Here is a 24367-nt window from a genome sequence, read left to right as displayed (position 1 = left end):
CATGCCGTCCAACAGCTAAATTGTCCAAAAATGGCGATGACAGCTGAAAAACGGCACACAAAAAACCCCAAACAAAACAAAAAACCAAAAACACTATTTCCATGTTCAGCTTCCAGGGAATCAGTTGGAATCAAACATTTGGTGTTCGATACACAACCATCACACACCGAGTTACCTATCAATATCCCCACACTGACGCTGTAACAGTCGATATTTTCGAATCTTTTGACTGGTCCAAAAAAGGACATTTTCAAACCAATTGATGTCGACAACCCCCCCCCAAAAAAAGCAAAGTTCAATTCACAACTGGTTGTGTGCGTGATACTGTAAGTCTGCTTGTTTCCGCTCGATGCAGATCTTTGCGGTTTTAGGCTTTATGGTTTAACACACGTAGAACTTTTGCAAACAGGACATTTCATGTCTCATTCCTGCAAGCATATTGACGCTCAAAACTTATCAATACAATACTGATTCGTGCTTCAGTCTCTTATGCGTTATCCTCATCCCAGGGGCAATTTACACAACACACTACACGAGGAACCCCGACTTGAATAAAGGCTATAATCGTGGCTCTGGAGGATTTTTTTCTCGAAGGGGAGTAAACACAGCATTTCACCAGGGGAAGCTTCCATGAGGCATGAAGACTAGTCTCCTGTCAAAAACCATTTTCCCCAAAGGACAATACATAGTATATCACCAGATAGTTGTGTAACTGAAAAAAGAAGGTGACCACCAGTAACAATAGAAATAAAGGCCACAAAAGAGCGCAACGACGTCACATTTGCAAAAGCGGGAAATTTATTCGAGTAAATAAGTAAAACCTATCACGGATGGGAGTTTTCTTGCTTGTTAAACACTGAAGCGGTTCTAGAAGTACATCGAAAATGCGCATAGCTAGGCAATTACGACTTTATCAGCTTTTTAATACAACTTTTCTAAACTCTTTACAAACGCCTCTGCTCAATGGACGGGCTGCGCAGCATACACACGTCCTTTGCACACTAAGTTTCTGACTATAAACGTCTCGTGATGACATCACGAGGTTTACAACGAACGACCAATCACTGTCCTTTCATACTGTTCTGGCCTTGGCATCACGTCAACATAGGTTGCATTTGAATACAATACTGAAAATCACTATAAAAATGAACAGGATAAAAGGTTCCATAATCTCTAAGAGTGGCTTAACTCTGCTCTGCAATGTGAAACTAAAATAAAACTGTAAAGTACAAGCGAAAACACCTTGCCGCACGGCGAAACGAAAATATTACATTAATTATACAAATCTACAACAGCCATGTTGAATCATTTATCTCCCAAAAGAAAAACAAAAAGCCGAAGAAAAGAAATTTATCAAACATGAAATAAATTATCGCATTTACGGCACATGTATACACAGACAAAATGGTTATTTAACAAATTTTGGCACATTGGCCTATTTATAATACCTTGGGATGGAGTAAGCATTTACAATTTATTTACCGTTATTCATATACTATGTTCATACTTTGATTACAAACGTCTATTTCATGTATTTTTACTTGGTTTCAACGCGATAATACATCACTGTACACCAATGATTTCTATACGAAAATGAGGTTGGTTGTCTTCAAAAATGTGCAGGTCCAGTGAACGACATAGATACAGGATATTACAAAGTAGTATTTTCATTTTGATTTGCAACATTGTAATATATGTAACTCTGTGCATAATTTGCGTTGAGCAAGGGAGTAACCGTGGTCGGCAGAAGACAAGAAAAGGAAGTAGACCATCTCTGAGGGCGAGAGATAGATCACTGGTATAGACAAGGAGTAAATTGACTGGCCACCTGCCGGGGCACCTCGTAATTGAACGTGCAATGACCTTAGAGACATTCCACAAACGCTGCCAGAAATCATTGGACATTTAGTGTCACTCGGTAGTGAAAACCAAAAACCTTCAAAAAAAAAAAGAAAGACTAGGCAGCCTTGCTCATACAGGGCATGCCACTAACACTCAGGTCGGTTGTTTTCATATGACATACAAAGGACTTATTCTACCGCACAAGCAACTATAAATCTGGTTACACTGTTAGAAAAAGTGATCATTCAAAGGAAAAGAAAAAGAAATGTCGTTTACCAAAAATTCCGCCAAAAATGCGCTATGATTTTATTCTTTTTTTTAAATTTCTTACACCATGTACAATGCAGAGGATTACAAATGCAACTCAACTGTATTGTTATTACAAAGAATTATTTTTATAGCTCAAGGCACTATTTTGAAGTATTTCGAGAAATGTAATTTGTTTCTTTTTAGTGAAAGGCCCAACAAGAAGGATTCCACCAACTGGACACTTATTTGGATAAAATCCTGTCTTAAACAGCCGCAAAATATTTTTTTTTCTTGTAAAGGGAATCCAACTAGTGAAAGATGACGGACTGCCCGGGTATGCATTCAGACAGAATGCATCCCTCCGGGCTGGGACTTATTATACAATGTTGCTGTTTCTGTAGAAAAATGGGGATGACCCTATAAACATGTTGCAACTCAAGTTTCTGCAAAAAATTACGAGAAAGAATAAAACTACAAATTTACAATGTCTCTTTGATACAGAAAGGGTAAGGAGGTCACACCACCATTAAATGTCCCGTTAAATTGTAGGTGCTCAAAGGGAGAAACTAATGCTCATTACAATATAAACAATGCCTTTTTTGTTCATTTGTTCCATGTGAAACGCGAGAAACGTGTTGTGCATTTTGGTCTCTGGAGTTTCTTCATTTTAACATGAATTGGAATTCAACATCACTTGACAGACTGGATAGAACAGAAATGCTACTTGACCAAACTGAACAACTTGTCTACATTCAGGGGTCCGTAAATCACTGACATGGAAAACAAGGATGGCTATAAGATTTTTTTGAATCTGACAATTACAAACAGTAGTTCACATCTCCACGTGTGACATAAAAGTTACATCCTGTATCAGCAGTACACGCATTGCATAGTCGAAATGGCAACTTACAATGATCTATCCCTCCCAGGAAAAGAGAGAGAGAGAAAAAAAACTGGTAAAACTGAACACTTCTGCACCAAAAATCATAGTTATTTAATGGCGGAATGACCTCATTCTAGTTCTATTAACATTGTATCAATAACCTGTATTTCCAGCAGGAAGTCTTTTTACATTATTTGTTTTATACTTTACTCGGGAATTTACATCTTTCTTTTGTACATCACGTTTTTTTTATACAGGTCAGTAGCAGAAAAATGTTCAGGATTGTTTCACTATTTGCAATTACAGTATCAATAATAAATCTACAATGTATACATGCTTACTGGAGGAAACATATTACAAACCAGTGGATTCTTGAGGGTACCTTAGTATGCACAAATAAAATTAATCCTCATTTTATAAGATATTTATAACGAAATCTCTTGACAACCCAAAAATTAACAGGCAACTGACAGAAAGATCAACAGAGAGATACACCGATATAAAGAAGCAATAAAGACTGACAAAATATCAACATTTCGGGATTAAAAAAATTCCCCATAGTAAATTTTTGCATGAAAATATTCAATATACACCAAGCCCTTTGAAATGCCGCTGACTTGTCAATGTGGAATTATAATACAATCTAAAGCACTAATCCAAAACCATGATAAAAATGGCAAAATTGGTATTCACAATTTCCTTACAAGGGCAGCACATTGGAAACAAAAATAACACCTTTTCTGTGTTGTATCAAAATCATTGCAGTGCCAAAATGACTGGCATGACACATCTAATTCAGTTGGCAAAAAACTACACTTACTCAGCAAAAACTGTACATGTATTTTCTGGTATTGTCATTCAAAAAAATTGTTCAAAATCTATGGAACATTTTGTACATTTGCTGGTGCATATTCACTCACACCTGGTATGGTACTGTACACATTTCACTTGGAAAGCAACTATTATATCTATCATTTGACCCATGAAAAATATCTGTGATTGCGGGCGTTCGCTCTCAGAAGTTCAAACGAACATTCAACTTTTTGCACACTTTTGTGGTTTGGCCAATTGGCCACGTAGTCTTCTGTACACAACAAACTGCCTTTCACTCAAAGCATCACAGAAAGGCCAGTGGTGATGAAAATTCATCAGTTTCTCAAGATCGGTTTGAGTTTCTTTTACTTTAAAAAAAAAAATGGGGGGGGGTTCATGTATCGACAGCATGTCTTTACTCTCTGACGTGTAATTAGAGGTGCATACTTCGGAAGCAGAAGCCAACACTTTATGATTACAATGTGGATTCAGGTAAATGAGTCCCCCTTGCCAATTTAAGGTTATCTCCACATTAAGGCTAGCACAGCAATTACAATATTAAACTGGGGCCTGATGGGTTCAAACTTTCCTCAAAAACTCTGTCAAATAGTCTTTCATAGCAAGAAAAAAAAAACCTGGCAGAATTGTTAGGAAACGTGAGTTCCCCATTCTACACTAGTACACAGATGCATGACTTGGTATAAGGTTATGATACACCGGCTAGTAGGAAGGATGATAAGAATTCGACCTCGACAGGATCAGGATAAAATCATGCTTAGGACCTCCAGCAATACGCCAAGGACGTTAGGCAGGTCTACATACTGCTGTCCTTAGGTCACCGACGTCTTTCATTTGGTACAGTAATTTACAGGGTCGAACCAATGCAAAAAAATGGCCGACATAATGTACAGAGGTACCCACAGAAAGCGTGGATTGCTAGTCACCTGGAAAACCAGTTTTTTTTTTTTAAATATATAAACAAATGTTTAGCACCAATGGAACCAGTTATGCCTTGCTGCTTATGGACAGTACACAACAACATACAAGGTTTCCATTTTAACAAAGTTAAACACCTGATTCTCTGTTGGGACAGATACACATTGAAACATGGTCCGGAACCGGGACATTAAGGGATAACTAACGGCACAGTCACGGCGACGCAAGTCTTGCAGATCAAGATGTCTTGCACACCGATAGCGATCTCAAAAAACTGGGGGGGGGGGGAATTTCAATTTAGTGATAAGTGTGGCAATGTGCAAATCTAGAAAGAGTCGGGTATTGCCACTGTCGGCCTAGTCAAGAGCACACTCTGATCCACTTGGCACCAGTGTTCAGGGCTCAGTGTTAAACACGAGGGAAACAACTTCTGAAGTGAAAGATTTTTCTAATTTCTTTTTTAAAAAAATGGAATTGCTTTTGGAACCCCAAGCTGATATGATTATTGTTGCTACTTCTATATAGGCGTGGGTGTTCTTATCTTCCTGTTGGTTTTTGACATAATTTAGACATGTTTTTACCTTCAAGTAGTTGTGTGCCTTAAAACACCTTAGTTTGCGCTTCTTTTGAACAAGTAACCCCAATAGTTTCCTAATACACTGTGACAATTCATCCTCCAGGTTAAAAGTACGATATTTTTTCCCATTTGATTTTGGAAGGCTCAGTATATACAATCTAAGTGCAAGATTTCTTTCCATTTCCACCCAAACCTAAAAAGAAACAAAAAAAAATGCATTTTACAAAAACCAGAGGTAAGGATGTACACGTTAAATCAGCAACAGGGTCAGGCTTTTTTTTTTACAAAAAAGAAAACGAGGAAGAAATCATACAAATGTACACTTAAAATACAGTGAATAAACCTAAATAAACCTAAAAATTGTCCACTTTAAACTAAAAACTGTGGAAGAAAAATGTACGGGGGAAATTCAGGGGTCAACATTACGAGTGAGCCTGCTGCATGTTTTTCTTGTTCTGGATCATGATCGAATCACCGTTTCTATGTGCTCCAAACAGCTTAATGCGACATCAAACTCAGAGTTTCAGTGTGAAGTGAAGCTTGAACAGTGCCAAGTGACAATCCCGTCCTTTAATGTCCAGCTCTATAACACAACCGCAGCCCGTAAGATCCAGCTGTCCTGGACAACTCTACCTCAAAAAACAGCCAAGAACTTTCACCTTCTCGTCGGAAGATGAATTCACCTGTTCTTTGTGGCTTTTGCATCCAGAACCTTTCAGATTCGGGCTGGTTCTTTTGAAGATTCAGTCTTGGAAAAAGCTCTTGAACAAGAAGAGCAACCATTGCAATTTCACCTTTTGTTTCTTTTAGTGATCAAAATAAATCAATCAGATGTTCACCATTTTTATCCCTTTTACAGTGGCCTCATCGTCTTGCACCCGACAATCCAATAACCATCAGTTCCATACCAAGGTTTCCTAGGTGTGGCCATAAAGGCAACTGACACCCCCCCCCCATATTCTAGGCATGGGACTAGCAGGCCAGTAATACTGTCCAAACCAATAGCTCCGAAGACACATTACTGCTGCCGACTGCATAACACATGGAACTGACATAAGTCCTGTTATCTCAGACATCACATAAAAGTTCATCTGTTCAGGGTTATGAGGTCCTATTTCCTTTAGAAAAAAACTGCTGACAAAAACTGTGCGGACGAATTGGGTGAAACGGCAGAAAGCAAAATTCGTGATACACTGTCCTGTATAATACCAAGGCACATACTGGAAGACTGAATTCACCTAAAGACCACTTGCTTTGTATCTATTTCATATGGGAAAAAAACACAGCTAATTTGCCTGATGTTCAGAGCGAAGATGCTTGGGGGAAAAAAAAATGCCAAAAAAATTCTATTCAAATAGAAGACAACTGTTTGCAAAACCTGATTCCAAAACTAAATATTTTCAAATCACTGGCTTTGTGAGACCGATTTTTCGGATAATTCATTTCAAGGAAAGGGAATTTTGGGACTAGTAAAACAGCTTGAAAAGACAGCAAGAATTACAAGTAAGCCAAACTAGAATCTTCAGGCATACTATTCTAAAGTTTATAACTACTGTGAATTATATGCAACGCTTGATACCAATACATACACCACCGTAAGACCTACTGTTCCAAAGTTACTGAAATAGGACGTATTTCTAGAGCCACGGTAAAGAAGGGAGCACTTGTTTTGCCAGCAATGGAAGTTCTGACACTTTACAAAATCCTCAACGACATGTTGTCCGTTGTTCATTTTCCTGAAAACACACTCCACCAACAAAGCAGTCTCTACAATTTCACTGACTAACATCCGAAAATATACCAGTGCTCTTTTCTGACACCAAAAATGGCTCTAAATGTCCATGACTATCTACACAAAACACTGCATATACTATACATATTCTATATGTCTACAGTTTCTACAAGGGTGATTCCTTACAAAGCAAGCATAATGATAAATCTGAGCTTTTTCTTTTTTTAATATTCAAACACTCCACACAAACTACAGTAAATCCGGTAAAAATAAAGCCGGCACTTTGTCTGTTTAGTAATACATATACTTACAGGTTACTAAGCATTACTGCCAAATATGAAATTTGTAAGTAAAAATGAAATAAAAATTCAAGTCTGAAAACCAAACATCACCTTACAAATGATATCGCAAACAAATTTAACTGCTCAGATCCTTCCACCTTTTTTCAATGAATCAAATGTAAACCTCAATGGGCTCTCCCTTACCAGGAAAGGTATTAAAAACCATTTTTACAAGTAGTAATATTGAACATAAAAAAAAAAATTAAAAAGATACAATGAACTCACTTTGAAATTTTTTTTCCTCCTCAATCTCTGACCTATAGAAGATCGACCTTTCTTGATTTCTTCAACATTGCGTGCCACTTGTTATCTTTTAGAATCATTTGCCATTTTTTTAATTTCTTTTTTTTTTCTTACATTTTCAACTGAAACATCGTTCACTCAGACAGTTAAATGTCAACAATATTGTGTTCCACAAATTACAAAAAATTACTGATGACAGAAATTGCAGAAGTCCTGTAAAATAGAGTATTAGCTCCAAGAAATAAATGACCTCTTCAAGAAAGTCAGGAAAAATCAAGACATGCACTCATTCACCTAGCAGGCAACCTCTGAATTACCTACATACCTTCTCAACTTACCCAAGACCTGAAGGTCGTAATTTGAGTACTCTCCAACCATCAACAAAACTGAGGCAGGCCACCTGAGTGTGGGAGGCACTCACTCAAACAGACAAGCTCCCATTAGGGGGCCCTCCAATGGGTCCCAGGTCATTGCTGCTCTTCATGAAGAACTTCTCCAACTTGGCGAGGATGTGCTTGCCGTAAGTGAACTTTCTCAGTGTGCCCACGTGAGGCCGGATCTTGTGCATGAGGATCTTGCGTTGGTTAGGCTCAGCCACATCGATCATCTTCTGGACGACGTAGTTGGCGTACTGGTCCTTCATCATGGTGTACAAGGCACTGTTACTACTGGGAAGGGAAAAAAGACGCTGTGATTTAAAATGGATGTTGAGGGCAGTCTCCAAAACAGCATCAAATCTTATGCTTCTTCAATCTGTGATACAATTAAAGCTTGGCTCTTGACTTTTCATTTTAATTTCAATAATCTTGATCATTTCACTGAAAAACAAACAGCCCATTTTACCGATCTCTTCTACTTGCAAATTCCGGTTACAAAATTTCACACTGCATCTGAGGCTTGTCTCACTTGACTTACCCATCATTGACATTGAAGGAGCAGACCTCATCTATCAGTAGCGCCCTCTCTGGACGAGATGAATGTGTCACGCACTTCTCAACCACATTGCTGAACCAAACCGAAAAATCACAAGTGAATTGACAAACACAAATGCTTTTATTACTGCTTGGAACGAAGAAACCAAAAAAAAAAATCAAGCTATTGCATCTTCAATCTAGATTCTCATATTCAACGGAATGTCTCATAATTTGGAACAGTCGGGACGTTCCCTTTGCAAAGCCTTGTTCTCATTGCAGACTGGGCAGCGGTTCTACATAGAACACAGCATTCCTACTGGAAGGCTACCTCAGAACCATCTTTGCACACTGATACTCTTTTCATTGATACGCGAATGTCCTGGTGGGACACACACGCTCCAGTGTGAGCAGTCTAACAGAGCGGGTACATTCCGGACTTTGGAGACGATCCCTTACTCAAAACTTTTTGCTTGTTTTGATGAAAACAGGGCTAAAATGTGGGGCCCCGGTCATCAAGGAAATAAGTTTGAAGTAAACACCATTCTAAATCAATGGAACCACATTTCAATGACGACACATCCTTTCCTATGCCATAATTTGTTGTGCCCATATTTAGAGTTGATTTAAACCACACACACATTGAAAATCGGATTATTGTCATTCAAAAGGAGGAAATAGCAAAACAAGGTCAGATTCTAACAACTTCACCACTTTTTACATAGTTGTAACCACACTGACTTTCTCCTAATAATGTGCGGGGTCGGATGTCAGGTGGTTCATTTGACCCAAGAAGAAGAAACACCTATTATTTTTTCTCAAATCTTGCGGATTTGAGAAAATGCCATGGCATATTGAGGAATGATCCCCATTTATGACTTTTTGAGATATGCATATGAGAATAAAGAGAAAGGAATGGGCTTTTCAGTGATACCAAATTTATACTCGTAGGTAACTCCGCTCCAAAAATATGAGGCGAAAAAGACGATGCCACAGGTCTCTTTCGAATCTTTAGAGAACAAAATTGAACTTCCTTCCTCCTTAAAAACCATGATCACTGTGGACTTCAAATTAAAAGTCACCGTGACAATGGTTTACTTTTCCCATTTTAGGTTGCCCACAAGAAAGACAGTCTCTGTCGTTGAAAGGGTAATATTTTCTGTTGTTGTCCAACATCTTGTCAACTGAAATTAAAAAGGGTAAATTCCCCCTGCCTCGTGATAGGTCCAGAGTGAGTAAAGGAAGTTGCTGAAGCAAAATATTGGAAAACTGTCCATTCTACAACAAATGTGAAGAATTACTATCAAATGCTTGGGGACAAACGTAAACATTTCTAAATGTTGCCATGCAGACCATGGATCTTAATTTTCAGGGTTGACTTTCACTACAAGGGCACTGCAAGGGTGTCCGTGTTTTGATGCAAAAACCATACGGTGTTACAGTGTTCTAGCCACGGTGGGCGGTGCCAGGCGGAACCAACCGGTACTGTAAATTTCCACCCAGCTCTTGAGTTCAAATTGGCTGTGCCGCCCAGTGCGGATTTTCCAAAAAATTAACTGAAATATTGCTGAAAATGTACCAATTTGATCATATTTCAAGCTTACAAAGTTGCAGTTTTGCACTATTTTGCAATTTTAAACAAGTAAGCAAAGACCTAAGAAATATGTATCTCATTTTCTTCGCATCAAATTAGCCACTGATTGCAAAAGCATTATTGTAAAAATGCCTTCACGATGACGTAGGGGGAAATCCTTCTGGGATTCCCCTCAAAACCCAGCTGTAGGCTGCGAGAGCTCCGCTCACTGCGCACGCTACGTTTGGTAATCCAAAAATTTACCCGGCACCATAAATGGTCCTAGCAAGAACACTGATTACACATATCAATTTCTTGAGGGGTTGCACAGATGTCCTACCTGGCAAATTTGTGCTGGCTGAGAGCAAGAACCTTCCCTCGCAACTCTGCCACGATTTTGCTCTTATCCTCTGGGCGACCATGTTCCAAGACATGCTACAGGAAGAAGAGAGGGAAAAATGTAGGAAATCTTTCAGCACTTTCTGAGTCAGACTACAACATATTAACAGGCTGAATCTGGAAGAGTATGGATTATGGAAAATTTTACCAGAATGCATGGATTACAAGAATTATTCAGCACAGACACGCTCATTCCATTTAACGTTTAGCTTTCTCTACAACCTATCGCTTCCCAGATTGAGACCCCTGACGAATGTGTTTTGGAGTCTTCGTAACTTATTAATCAAGCACAGCAAGTTGAAGGAAAGTAGACTGACAGAAAAGTGTGGTGATATAATAAGGACAGTGTTTGATTGTTTTTTCAAAATCCTTGCAAGGCAAGGAGAAAAAAAATTACATATGAAATGCTGCTCCAGAAAGTATATGTACATCCCACTCACGCCGACCACAACTCAACATGACACAAAATAGTACTCCACTGTATATTTTTTCGATACTGCTGGAATGCTGTTGTTTTTTATAGTGCGCCAAGCCTTCAGATATTTTTCCACTGATGTCATGCTACCACCTTAACACCCATTTTGCATGAAAATCTGGCCTACTTCTTTCAGAAAATGTCCTTTTTTCTCTGCAAGAAATGAAGGCCCTAAAAGTTATCTTTTCCCACAGACTGTACTCATCACACTATCAAACACCTATGAGAGTATTAACTATGACCTTTCGTCAAACCAGATTGAAAGCCCCACATGCAAACTTATAATGGATGCCTTGATACGCATGCCAAGTTTCAACAAACCTTGGTTTAATCTTGTTGGCTCTGTCCTAATCGGTTACTCACATCCTGAGACCTTACCTGTATTACATAATTTCCATACTGATCCTGTACAAGCGACTCCGTATGCTCATGCAGCTCGTCCAGTAATGGCTTCGTCTGGTCCACTGTGCAGTGCTCCAGGATGCGCTGGATGACACGGCAGCCGTAGGGGTGAGTGGACAGGGAGTAGACCTGAGACCGGAAGGCCTCGACGATGAACTGCAGACCCACCGGGTCCACGCACTCGATGCACTTCTGCACAACGTGGTTGCCGTTCTGATCCTTGACGCACTTCAAGACATGGCCGTCTAACTCCTGAACGACCTCCAACTGGGGGGTGGGGGAATGAGAGATCAAAAGTCAAACTGGTGAGTTTTCCTGTGCTAATACCACTGCAGCCTACCGCGGCTGTGCTCAGCCACAACACCATTCATTCAATTGTTTCTTTTCAAAATGCTACAAGATAGGCTTTCGTACACAATCTCATATCAAAGGCAGAGACGATTTTCATTCAAATAAAACAAAAACCGTACTTGCATTTGAAATCCAAAACACAAAGCTTAGTTCGTTTGTCTTACCTGAAGCTCTGGTGGGATGGATTCCAAGGCCTTCTGGATGACACGACATCCATACATCTGCAGCGCCAGTGGCAGGACGTGTCCCCGGATGCGCTGGGCCAACGCCTGCTTCTGTTCAGTTGTGCCAAACTCAAAGAATTTCTGGATGACATAGTTACCGAAGACGTCCGTCATGAGGCTGTAGGCTGCTCCAAGGATCTCACTGAACACCTGTAAGAAGGGAGTCACACATATCAAAGCAGGGTCATTCGAGCGTGAGAGGTGCACTCGGAATTTTTTGGGTATGCTTGCAGAAACTGCCAAGACTGGATTTAGGTTCAGCTTCTTGGTAGCGCCCTCTATTGATAAGGCTCAAGTTGCATACCTATAGACATCTGTGCAGGCCGTACAGGATAAAGGTGGGGCATTTACACGTTTAAACAAAGAAAGTTCCAAATGCATTTACAGACTTTCCCAAACGTTTAAATGGAACTGCCCCTTTAATAGTGGTTTGACATCTTAACTGATGCAAATCTGGCATTCATTTTTGTTAACAATGCCTGTAAAATGAAATCTGATTTTCAGAAAACTTTACTGCTCGGTCATGTTGAAGGAAAACCATGAATTTATCAAGGAACTTTGTGGCAACTACTTACATTGTATACAATTTGTTGCGTTTAAAGTTCTCAATGACACCATGGCAAGCGTGGGACATTTACATGTTTAAACTGTAGGGGAAAGTTTTCTAAATGTTCTTCCAATTAAACGTAAATTCCCACCCTTAGTACAGGAACATCATTCAAATTCAGTTTTGGGCCAAGACTCCACGAAGAAGCAAGTACTGCTCTGTTATGTGTCTGACATCTGATTTAAAAGATATACCAATTCAACTTCCCCCAGAGCATGCTGTTAAACTGTTAACTGTGAAGGCCGCAAATATGAGCGATTCACAATAGTGTGCCACCAAGAGTTTGCAACGCATTGGCCAATCAGAACGCGCGAAATTTGTCGATCCTTTCCAAACGCGCAATTGGGTCGACAAATTCCGCGCATTGTGATTGGCCAATGCGTTGCAAACTCTTGGTGGCGCCCTATTGTGAAACGGCCGTATCTGTTGCTACAAGTCCACATTATTTCAACGTAAAAATTCTCGGTCTGTCAAGGCCTGATGGATGAAATTCCTAACCATTTGTCTCTCGGATGAAGTTGCTCTTTCCAGTTTCTGCTGAATGAACCTGGATCCGTGCTGGTCCTGGGAGAACTCCACGATGTGGCCCGACAGGTCCCTCAGCTGCAGGTTGGGGAAGCGGTTGTTGCGAAAGTCTTCCAGCAGCCGACTGCGGCCTGGGGCGCTCTTCTCCATGTAGGCCGAGCTGCGGAGGCTGCGAGGCGGGAAGAGGGTGTTGGACCAACCGCTGGAGGTGGTGGCTGCTCCACTACGGAATTTCACCTCTGACCCTAGGTAGGCAAAACGAGTATCTTAATGGTAATGCTTAACAGACAGGATCATTGGCAAGCAAAAACTGCTTGTTTTCCATTCCCTAAACATTGAAGTAATAAAAATGCTCATAAGATTTATTACATGTAACAATAACTTCACCCACGTCATCTATTCTAGATATTTCTTGTCAGTATACATGCACTAAAAAGCTTCACATATTTACTCAGGCAAATAGATTATTGCTTCCAAAATAACAGGAATGATGTTGCAAGATACAAGAGTCATTTGTGACAAGTCTGAAACAGTAGCCCAACTTGGTTTCAATTAATCTCTGGTACAGCAGCACAAGTGCACGATAACTCCATGCAGACAGACACCGAGTGCCGCTTTATCTTGTCGTGTCCATACCGAATGGTGCCGCGGGGTTGACGGCCCGACCGGCGCCCCAGTCCCTCTTCTGCAATGTCCGGTCCCACGAGGAACTCGGTGCAGTCAACAGGTTATCTGCAATGCAAGCATGGTGTGAGAATAATGTCTGTGTACAATCAAATATGAACGCTCATATTGCTCCTTAATTAACCCTAACCCCCTAAGGTCTCAGTAAAATCGTATTGAAAATTGGAGGATTTGGGAGGGTTAGGGTTAATGAATATATTGGCAATACTGGTGCCGATACGATCCAAGAAGGGGCAGGGGAATGGTGTAACACACGAGGAAGCTAGTGTCAACTTAAGTTTAGGGAAGCAACATGTGGACAACCACTTCATCAAGCATGCACACATCTAGACTTGAAAACATCTTTGAAGTCTTCAATCTTCATAACTGCAAAAACCACCCAGCTTTTTACTCATTTTATCCTACTTGAAACTACACAGGATTTTCACTATCCGCCCTGAGTTGAAGTGCACCCCCGAGCAGCAAAAGAAAGACAGACAGGTTGTAAGGTTTCCAAGCAGGTTCTTACATGCGTTCTGCATGTACGCAAAAACCATACATTGAGGGATAACTTCGTTACGCGTACTCACATCACTGATCTCCATTACAAACATGCGCGAATATGGCGACTACCAAAAAACACACCCTCTGTTAGACTTGCAGTACAAGAGGTATCCAAACACAGTGTAACCCTGAATAAAAAAACGGGGGGGGGTCTAAGACATAAGAGATGGTTTGTGTAGAAGAGCGCCTACCGAGGCCAAGTCCACCCAGCCCACTCTGTGATGGCGGTGGGGTCAGTGAGCCTCCGGCGGACGGCATTCCAATGGGTCCCAGCTGGGGTGAGCTTCCGTAGAACTGACTCATGGACAGGCCCTGCCGCTTGTAGTCACTGCCAGTCAGGGAATCGCGCCGAGCTGTGGGAGAATCCGGTCCTGAAGAACCCAAACCTGCACGCAACAAAAGCCACGCAGCAAGCTGAATACACTGCAGTCCACTGAGATCCGAGTCACAGCCCAATCGCAACAAGGCTTAAATTACAAACCCTTCACCTGGAAAGTTTGTTTGAGCCCATTCCTTGATATCAGTGCGTACATGTGCGTAGCGGGATTGATTTTAATGCTCACTGGGCCCAGCAGATGTGCTGCATTAAGAACTATCAATCCTCTTTTTTTGTAAAATAAATTCATTGAAATAACATTTTTTGCATTTTCCATCACGATCAACCATCTTCAAACTATCAACATGAGAACCACACAATGAAACCACGCTACACAATTTAATTGTCTGCCTATGACAAAGTGATGCAGTGTGCACTGCAAAGTGCCATAGATCTTAATGTAAATTCAAAAGATTTGGTTGGAAGAAATGAGCTCTTTTCCTGCTAAAACACCTACACGTATAGGATTCAATTTAATAATTGCTAACAGTTTCATACTAATTAAAGAAGGATTAAAAGAGTTGGTAAGATTGTGTTATTAGACTAAAAAAAAAAGTGGGGGAAAATTGGAAATAATCTTGGGAACTGTAAGAATGCTGTTTGTCTGTAAATTACAAACGTGTACAAATGGTGTAATGTGTCTACACAAAGAAACCCCAATATGTAGAAAGGCTGGAAAGGACAGATTTTCAAGAAGTCAGACAATATTTGTAGCTGCCAAGAGAGTTCACACCCAAGTTAGTCACAACAAACCCACAACAAGCATCAAAGTATCTAGGGCTTAAATACTAAATGCAGGACCCTGAAAGCCTGGGTCAGCCTCCTGTGACAAAAGGAGAGAGTTTGAGTCCCCTAACGGGTTCATAATTTGAAGGACCAATGAATGACTGAACCCCTTCATATTGAACAAAATCTGGTAACCTGACAAAACTTTGACGCATGTTCAGTGTCAACAGGAAGATATGTAACCACTTGCCTAATATGACTACAAAGTTTCAGTAACTTCCTTAATTTTAATCACGCTGGACCCAGTGATATCCCACAGTGGTCACTTTCTGTTGGATTTTGTTGATATGAGGAATGAACAAGAGGCCTTATGTTCTTGTTGGATTCTGTCAGGTTTAGCAGGCGCCATACTTTTTCTGTTGTTGCATATTGTTGAGTTGAGCAGAATGCCTAGAAAAAACCCGAAGGGGTTAAGGATTATTCAGGTTCTCTGTGTTTACTCTCTGAAAAATGATAAACAATTGGTAATCAACGAGAAATGGGTAGAGACGCAATGTGACTTACTGGTTCCAATGGCCCCAACCGATGACCCTACGGCCCCAATACTGCCATTGCTAAAGACAGAGCTGGTGGGAGTGTACGTGCCCAGGCTGCCGGCGCTGTTCTGGGGGGCGTTGGACGCCATAGCATTGCTGCCGTACATGGACAACGCCGCCGGGCCCTGTTGCTGGCCCTGCTGCTGGTTGCCCATCAGACGAAAACCGTTGGCTGGCAGGCCGTTCATTACAGACGCTGACGAGAAATTAGTCAACGGGGGTTCGTTTTAAGTCAACCATTTTTTGACTGTGTTTCTCACCAAAATTTAGAGCTTAACCTGCCGTACAAATACGTGTGAATGTATGGGCAATGCACCCTGGTCTAGCTACAGTAAATTACTATTCTCCTCAAGGGCCAACTCAGAACAAAGATTGCACTAGAAAATGTTTACATAAGAATCAAGATCAAACCTCTTTTTAAATGTTCAGAAGTAGGGGGAACAAATTTTGACATTACATGAAACATTAAAGGTCAAGATCACTTTGAACAGAAAAAAGTCCACTTGGAAAGTCTTAACTTATTACTTTTAGTGACTGGACAGAAACCTAACAGCATCCATCAAAGGTACGTTGAAGAAGTTTTAGACCGATAACAGTGGCTTGATTTTTATCTCTTCAATCCTGTAAAGTTTTCCAAAGCCACTAGTGGATTTTGAAAAGTTGGGAAAGGTTAGGGTTAACAAAGCACTGGAGTGAGTACATGAGTTATACCTGACACCAAACGCACTCCACACAACCACTCTCCGATAATCACATTCCAGAAAAAAGCACACAACACCATTTTTAGGGTTCACAGCACTTCACAAAGACAAAAACTTCCCAGAGTTTTCCCTTATTAATCTTTAAACTTCCAAGATAATCATTAACATTTTGACCTTTTTCCACTGAATTCCATCACAGCCAATCATTCAGAGAATTTGTTGTTAAGACACGAGACAAAATTTAACAGAGTGACCACTTTCTCTTTTGGGCCAAGGAATATCCACAGACTTTTTGCCTGATTTGAGGTTTTTTCCTCAAATTCCCTTACTGGAAAAAGGGAAATTCATTTCCCCTGATTTCCAGGACGGCTAAATCTGGTGCTATCTGGTGCTTCACACAGCGAAGTGCATTTCCAAAGGAAGTCTAGGAAAAAGGGACTCCAACCTGTTTTTTTTGGGCCTGTGCAACTAACTCCCACAGTGCAATGGTGTTAACAAGTAACCACATCACCCTCAATGACCTCTGCAAGCAGACAGTCATTCAAAGCTAGAGAGAGAGAGAAAGAGAGGGAAATGAACCAACAGTGTGGACACTGAAAGGACCCCGAGGACAAGATGTGGGAGACCGCCATACCTTGCTGTGGAGCACTGACAATGACCTGCGCTGGGGGTACAAGCCGCATAGGGGCACCGACTGTCCCCGGCCTGGGGTTGATGATCAGGGCACCAGTTTGGTCATAGTAGGCTGGGGCAAGCACCTGGTATCCAGCTGTAATGAATATTCATGTACATCAATATTCATGTCATCAGCATTGTCCTTTTGACATTTTCAAAGTAAACAGCATGAACTCACCATCAATCAAAATTGTCCACTGTGAACACGATTAGAAAAATTAATCCAAATGCATAATTTTTAGCTCATCAAAAATTCATGGCCGAACTAATGATCCTCCTCAGTGACATTTTCTTGTTTCTTTACTAAATTTCTGAGACGTCATACTGCGTGACTGGCTGCTTCACTTATCGGTGGCAGTGCTCATATGCACAAATAACAAAAGTCCAGTCTTTTGAGTGTGTTTTCTGCACAGCTTCCGTGACGACACAGGGCTCTTTTGTGCTGTGCAGTTGGTCTACTGCAACACTGTTCCCATTTCTGGACAGCACAGATTGCCATCTGAAATCCCCCCGAGGGGTTGTTTACTGCACGACACACAATGACACCACTTGTGTATCCCTGTGCTTCTGACCAAGTGACCTCTGCAGAGGAAGGTTTGGGTACGCAATATGGAACATTCCAGATAAAACAGTTTAAAAACGTTTACTACAGCTTGAATTTCACAAACCAAACGATGCATGAGCTGTGAGCAGACTTGGGGCATTGGATTCCCACATCCTCAGAGGAATCTCCTTAACAGAGACGGGTACCTTGCAAGGCCTGCGCTTGTGCCTGTGCCATGGCGGCAGCTTGATTGCTAGTAGCCTGGTTACCAGCTTGGTCCCCTTGAGGTGGTTGTTGCTGTTGTTGCTGCTGCTGCTGCTGCTGTTGTTGTTGTTGTTGTTGTGGAGTCATTGGGCGGCCATTTTGTCCACGTACCTTAAATTAATATAAAAAACTGGTTAGTAGCATAACATACAGGCGCATTCATCTTGATTGTTACACAATGCATTCACTATCCCTGAGAAAAAGTACTGGGGGAGGAAGACAGCAATCCCTGCAAATTATCTTGCTCATGAACAAATAAACGAGCTTGATCGCATCAACCTAAGGGCACTCTATCATTCCAAAAGCCAGACTGATCCGTTCACGATCATACACACAGTAACAGTGTAACCGTGAAGTACATCTCCATGCCGGTTGCACTAGGTGTGTATATAACAACTTTGCCGTGAATTGCGATCAAGCCCAAGCTGTGAGTAAAACACACAAACTGAATGGTTCAAGTCCTTCTTTTTTGTTTTTTTTAATAGCCCTGTACCTGGAGTGGCTCTGTAGCCTTGCTCGTGGCATATTTACAAACAACCAACCCAACCCCCCCCCAAAAAAAACCAATCAAATATTTACACACAAATGAGCATTTGAACCCGGGCTGAAGCTGTGCATGACTGCAACCTCGTTTAGGCAATGACAGACATATCACACCGAAATGACAGTGGCAGACCGTGCTGGTCAGCCTTCCACCCCTTGTAGAGTATCTGCCGGGTCAAACCGGCTTACCTGCTGCTGTTGCTGTTGAGGCTGTTGCTGCTGACCTTGCTGCTGCTGTCCCTGTTGCTGCTGAATAATACCAACTGGATACACGCTCCATGGGGCGACGCCGTAAGCATACTGAGGCTGCACGACCGTTGCACCACCTACAACAGCCAACAAGGTAAACTCGGACTTCAATTTCCCTCAACGATTCATTTCAACATACCAGGTTTTGTTTTAGTTCAGTCTGAACTAACCTGTTTAAAGAAAAGAATTACGGTTAAGACGTTAATTTGACATGTAGAAATGTACAGGCCACTGGCAATAGACTGGAAGACACTGGTTACCTCCTCCCGTTTGCGTGACTCTCCCCACTGCCCTACAGAGTACCGAAGTGAACACATCACACGCACGCTTGTGTGTGTAAAAAAGCGTTAGCGGGAGTACCCGTGCATGAACCATACTCCATTCGTTTGTACGGTATCTACCGGTTCTAAATGACGTCACACCTCGGTACTCTATTGGGCCTGTCACAATTTCCAATTTTGACAGCAGAAACAAAAAGCACTTGAAGCTGAAAATGAAGGTGGCTGTTTTACTAGATGCTTGCACTTTAGCCTCAGTCTGGCAGACAGGAATAAGGTTGTTAAGAAAGACCATTCCTTTATTTGTGCAAGTTGCAGGGTAACCTTAAATAGCATTCCACTGACCTGGGATGGCAACAGAGTATGGATCCTGGCCGTTGGGACCCCCGGTAATGATGTACGGGTTGGGAGCAAACGCAGTCTGTGCTAGACCTAACAAAACAACAAAAGCAGCACACACAATACAGGTTATTGCAGCGATGATGAAAACACAGTATCTCATTACTAACCCCCAAAAACCCTAAATAAAAGGTTAACAGAGCAGTTGCTTCTTTACTGGTAGATCATTTACTGACTGGAATTCCTACCCTGCATCAACTATGACAAACACATTTCTCAACACTTCTGTTCCCTCACACCATGGAGAAAAGCGGCGTTTGTTCCGCTTTGAATATTATCCAAGCACTCCATCTCAACATTTCCACTGGGATATGTTCATGAGTCATGAATGTTCTCCCACACCTCATGCTGACAATGCACTTAGAACTCTCTTGAAATGACATGCATCCGTAACAGAAATTGGAACAAAAGAGGACTTTGGAGTATGGTACAATTCCCTTGTGAACCATTCTGAAGCCCTAGTCTTGGGGGAAATACATGCACAATAACCAGTGGTGAGGAAGGAAAGCGGCTGTGTGAGGAAAAACGATTTGAGCTGCTTCCATAATGTGACCGTGCAATGGACAATTCCGTTGAAATGATGAACGACTCACCAAGTTGTTGCTGCTGAGCCGCCGCAGCAATGGCATACTGCTGCTGTTGTGGTGTTAACTGCTGCACAGTGATCGCCTGCGGTGTCGCTTGCCGCTGCTGGAACATCTGTACAGATCCAGGCTGGGTTAAAAAAAACGCGCACCAGGTCTATCAATATCACAATTTCCTGAACTGCATGCAACGGAGTTGTTGGCATTTTAACCCCATGAGAATTCATCATGTGAAAGCTGAACCGACATTCCTTCAAATAACGGGCATACAGTAACCTCTTCCAAAGAATGTTAATGAGATAACAGGTGGTCTGAGGCAGGGAGGAAAGTTGATGAACAGTTAACGTAAACACACAGACAGGCGGCACATTTTTAGGCTCTGGAAGAGGTAAGATTATAGCACGGAGACGATAAAGACCAAACAGCAAAGGATTCTGGGACATTCGTTCTTACCTGCCCCTGGGAGTAGTCTACGTAACTAGGACTGTCCATACTAGGGACCATCTGCTGAGCTGAGTAGTCAAACTGTAGCTGGTCACTCATGTTACTGCCCGAGTCCATCTGACCGGTGTCAATCTGAAGCTGGCCAGGTACCTATCATCGAGTAAAGTCAGTGTGAGCATTCAATCGTCTCACATTAGTCAACCTACGCAGTTCTCTTTTCTACCTCCAATACGTTCAAACTCTTGTAAGACATTGTTAAAATTCTGCTCCAGTTTAAAGTTAACCTCTTCAAATATTCGGTACTCCTGCATTCACCCATCTCATTTTATATGCAAATCGGTACAATACAAGAAGGATCTTTAAAAACGCATACATCTGAACTGATAAGCGCAGCCAACTTGTTGAAATCTACACAATTTATGACAGTTTGTACAAACATTAGGGATTTTAAGCATAGCAGCTTAAGACTAGTAATTGGTTTGTCTGTTATGTACTGCCTGACAAATTTCTTCACCTGGTTCACACTGAAAATTGAAAAAGGCTAAGGCCTTGTGAAAGAGCAGAAAAGTTTAAGTGGGTAAATGTGAAAAGTCATCTTCCAAGGACTTAATTACATTTTGCATGGATAAATATCTATTTGTGAGATGTGTTGAACGTGTGTGCTGCAAGTTTGCAAATCCACGGGGTGAAAAGGAAAGTTTATGGTATTAAGGTGCGAAATAAAAACTACAGAAGTCTAACACTAACATTTTTCATTTCCGGCTTCCTCATTTTGAGGGCTATCAGTGGAACGTCCAAATATGGCCGGATCCAACAAAACGAGTCTTAAGGCCATTACATTAGAAGAGGCCAAGCCCTTCATTTGATGCATCTGGATAATGAAAGCCGACACCACATGGGTGAAAATGTTGAGGGTTCAACTGCTCTACACTATGTAAGATTCTTGTCAAGGCCTTCAACTCAAAACTGGCTTGGGTGACTTGAAACTCCATCGTTGGGTAGGGTCGCACATATTTAATCTATTCGACTCGTGTCGGTCCAAGCGGCAAACCCAGCCCCCTGGACAATCCACCTGCACGTACTTTTACGCGTACCTGCTGTTGCTGCTGCTGCTGTTGCTGCTCAATGTATGCCACCTCCTGCTGAGTCAACCCGTGGTGGGCAGCGGCCTGTTGACTACGCTGTTGGTACATCGTCCTGTGCTGCTGTTGCTGCTGCTGCTGGGGTGGCTGCTGGTGATGGGAGGGGTCGGGCGCCATGCTGGGGTTCTGATGAGCGTGCTGCAGGCGGGGATCTTCATTCTCGGTTGGGGAGGCGTTGCGGCTACCCGGGTTGCGCCTGGTGAAACAAAGCACGGATCTGCGATGAGGTGGAAATTCCGCTCTCACCACGGACTGATGCACAACTTGTGAAACAGTTCCTTCTAAGTGAATTATTCTAAGTACGTACACACAGCTTGTTTTTCAAGGTTAGGTTTGTTATGTTTCACAGACCTCGTCTTTACTTTGGGGACGTCCCGTACATAAGCACTGAGAGAAGCAAACTGTACAACCTGAGTAAGGGTCGTTTATTTTTTTGTCATCATTTGTCTGAACGTGCAAATACATGCAAAACTATTTTTCCCCAAAGAAAACAAAGAAAAGGAGAAAAAAAATACCTCTGATGGATAATCATTTTTCATTGTTAAAAGCATGCACGGTTCCCTAATCCCCTCCCCTGGGGATACGGTTTGCACGCTCATGAAAATGAGAGAAAAATGGATTGTCCCTTAAGAACCTGCACTTATTTTGACTGATCGAAGAGAGCTCGTGCTTACATGTACGGGCCATCGTCTTCCTTGTGTGGTATGCCGTTATTCTCCGCTTTCTTCTCTTCGCCTTCTTCAAACGGAGAAGGCGTTTTGCTTTTCTTGGTTCCATTCTTGTTTGCCGTATCTGCATCACCAGCGGGCCCAGGACCAGGCTGGCAAAGACAAATTGAAAGACTTCAGGGGAAAGAGTTTTCGTAAGCATCATACTGGCAACACAATATTCCAGGAAAATTTTTTAAGTTTGACGCTCTGTTGCTGTTATATCCTGCATACAGCGTGTGGAAATAAATGCCATTTGGAATTGAAGTGAAAATATTCCTTATCTAACGCAATCTTTCCAGCAAAGAGTAAAGTGTTGAAAAAGGAGAACATGGAGACTTACAAATCCTGTCTTCAAGCGGTGGTTGAGCTTGCCTTCCATGTCAGCCTTTCCCTGTGGCGATGTTGCCAAGACATATTCAGCCATGCTCAATCCCAAGCCGCCAGAGTCCGACCGTGGGGACAAAACAGTGTTCTCCTGCCCCTGAAAGGTGGCTGGTGATAGGCGACGCTGCACCATGATAGGCTGTGACACGGCATGGTCTGCAGAGAAACAGCAAAGACAACAGTGATCCCCTAAGTGTTACTTGTCACTCAAGTCAGAATGTAGTGCTTACAACAAAATTGCGATACCGAATACTTCCAAGGGATTCTGAAGGTTCCTCAAAAGAGTGCCCGGGCAGCTCCCTGTAAGGTGAACGTTCCCCTCGGATTGCATCTCACCTGATGTAGGCACACCCCATGTTTGACTTCCAGGAACTGGCCACTGGTTCAGGAACATATCCCCCTTGCTTTCATCATTATCCCAGAATTTCTTGGTGGAAACATCGAACTGTTCAGAGGAGAACAGAGACAGACATCATATAAGCAACTAAATCATCGGTAATCATAATGGTCGTAAAAGCTGAATTTTGAAAACCAAAATGCTGACCTGTGCACTAAAAATGTTTAGAAATGACCAGGAAAACAGGAACTTCTGTTGAGGAATTAGAAGCAGGGACAACAGGCTACTATCTGTGATAGCAACACAAAATCCAGGATGGGGCCTCACAGTGTGACAAAGAGCAGTGGCTAAAGCGAACCAACGGCACTGTGCAATATGGACAATACATCCACATTCTGTTTGCACTGACATTACTACCGTACCCAGAAATTACATACAGCGGCAAATCTGGAAGTAAGCGCACACCGTCACGACGACTGAAAATGAAGGTAAGCCATGCAAGATGCATAGTTGGAATATTCCGCCATTCTGACTTTCAAAAACCTAATTCTTTATCATTTTGGGAGGAGGGGGAGTGTAAAGTAAAGCCAGTGTAGCCTAATATAATGTCTCCCTTCGGTAGCAATACTCCGAATTGGACAGCCACATCTATACATGTACATGTTAATGTAATTTTGAGCTTAATGTAATACACAGTGATGCACAAAGTTCCCTTCCCCTGTATATCAGGTACGATGTAGGTACATGTAAATGATAAAGCTAATAAGGAAAAACAAGACACAAGTAACATTCTAAATTCTGGTAAACAAAATAAACAAAAACATGAAGTTATTCAGGGTAATTTTTAGCCAAATTATTCAGTTACAAGACTGTACACTGTATATAATGATAAGTAGAACTTATTTCCTGTCATGTGTATGTCAGTTAAAATGTTTGACTTTCCTTTTATCTTCATCACCTGGAGGTCACAGTCTTGAAAAAAAGGGATAAATGTTGACAGGTACATGTTGGTACCACTGCCTCTAATGACGTCGGAAATATCACACCGATTCCAACTGATTCTTCCATTCAAACTACACTGTTCACAGCCAACAGCATACCATCA

General features: G+C 41.7%; 1 protein-coding gene across 8 annotated transcripts in view; it reads right to left on the bottom strand.

The window, feature by feature from the left end:
* Nucleotides 1-775: 775 nt before the first annotated feature.
* Nucleotides 776-24367, bottom strand: part of LOC110989498 (pumilio homolog 1-like) — a 50770-nt gene continuing 27178 nt past the window's right edge. For 6 of the 8 annotated variants that reach the window (XM_087132913.1, XM_087132914.1, XM_087132909.1 and 3 more), the window contains 19 exons: nucleotides 23262-23370; nucleotides 22882-23081; nucleotides 22506-22651; nucleotides 21772-22027; nucleotides 20699-20839; nucleotides 20255-20375; nucleotides 19608-19694; nucleotides 18925-19061; nucleotides 18135-18303; nucleotides 17344-17478; nucleotides 15977-16204; nucleotides 14502-14696; nucleotides 13720-13815; nucleotides 13057-13328; nucleotides 11892-12101; nucleotides 11353-11643; nucleotides 10441-10535; nucleotides 8532-8621; nucleotides 776-8284 (listed from right to left, as the gene is read on the bottom strand). In XM_087132913.1, coding sequence (XP_086989039.1) covers nucleotides 8038-8284; nucleotides 8532-8621; nucleotides 10441-10535; nucleotides 11353-11643; nucleotides 11892-12101; nucleotides 13057-13328; nucleotides 13720-13815; nucleotides 14502-14696; nucleotides 15977-16204; nucleotides 17344-17478; nucleotides 18135-18303; nucleotides 18925-19061; nucleotides 19608-19694; nucleotides 20255-20375; nucleotides 20699-20839; nucleotides 21772-22027; nucleotides 22506-22651; nucleotides 22882-23081; nucleotides 23262-23370 — 3225 coding nt within the window. In that variant the 3' untranslated portion in view covers nucleotides 776-8037. The remainder of the gene's footprint in view (nucleotides 8285-8531; nucleotides 8622-10440; nucleotides 10536-11352; nucleotides 11644-11891; nucleotides 12102-13056; nucleotides 13329-13719; nucleotides 13816-14501; nucleotides 14697-15976; nucleotides 16205-17343; nucleotides 17479-18134; nucleotides 18304-18924; nucleotides 19062-19607; nucleotides 19695-20254; nucleotides 20376-20698; nucleotides 20840-21771; nucleotides 22028-22505; nucleotides 22652-22881; nucleotides 23082-23261; nucleotides 23371-24367) is intronic. The other 2 variants (XM_087132912.1, XM_022253924.2) reach the window with 2 other exon arrangements.

This window comes from Acanthaster planci, linkage group LG02, assembly GCF_054643075.1.
Source record: "Acanthaster planci isolate LZ-2023a linkage group LG02, COTS_SCS, whole genome shotgun sequence".
NCBI lineage: Eukaryota > Metazoa > Echinodermata > Asteroidea > Valvatida > Acanthasteridae > Acanthaster > Acanthaster planci.
This window is presented reverse-complemented; position numbering and strand designations above follow the sequence as displayed.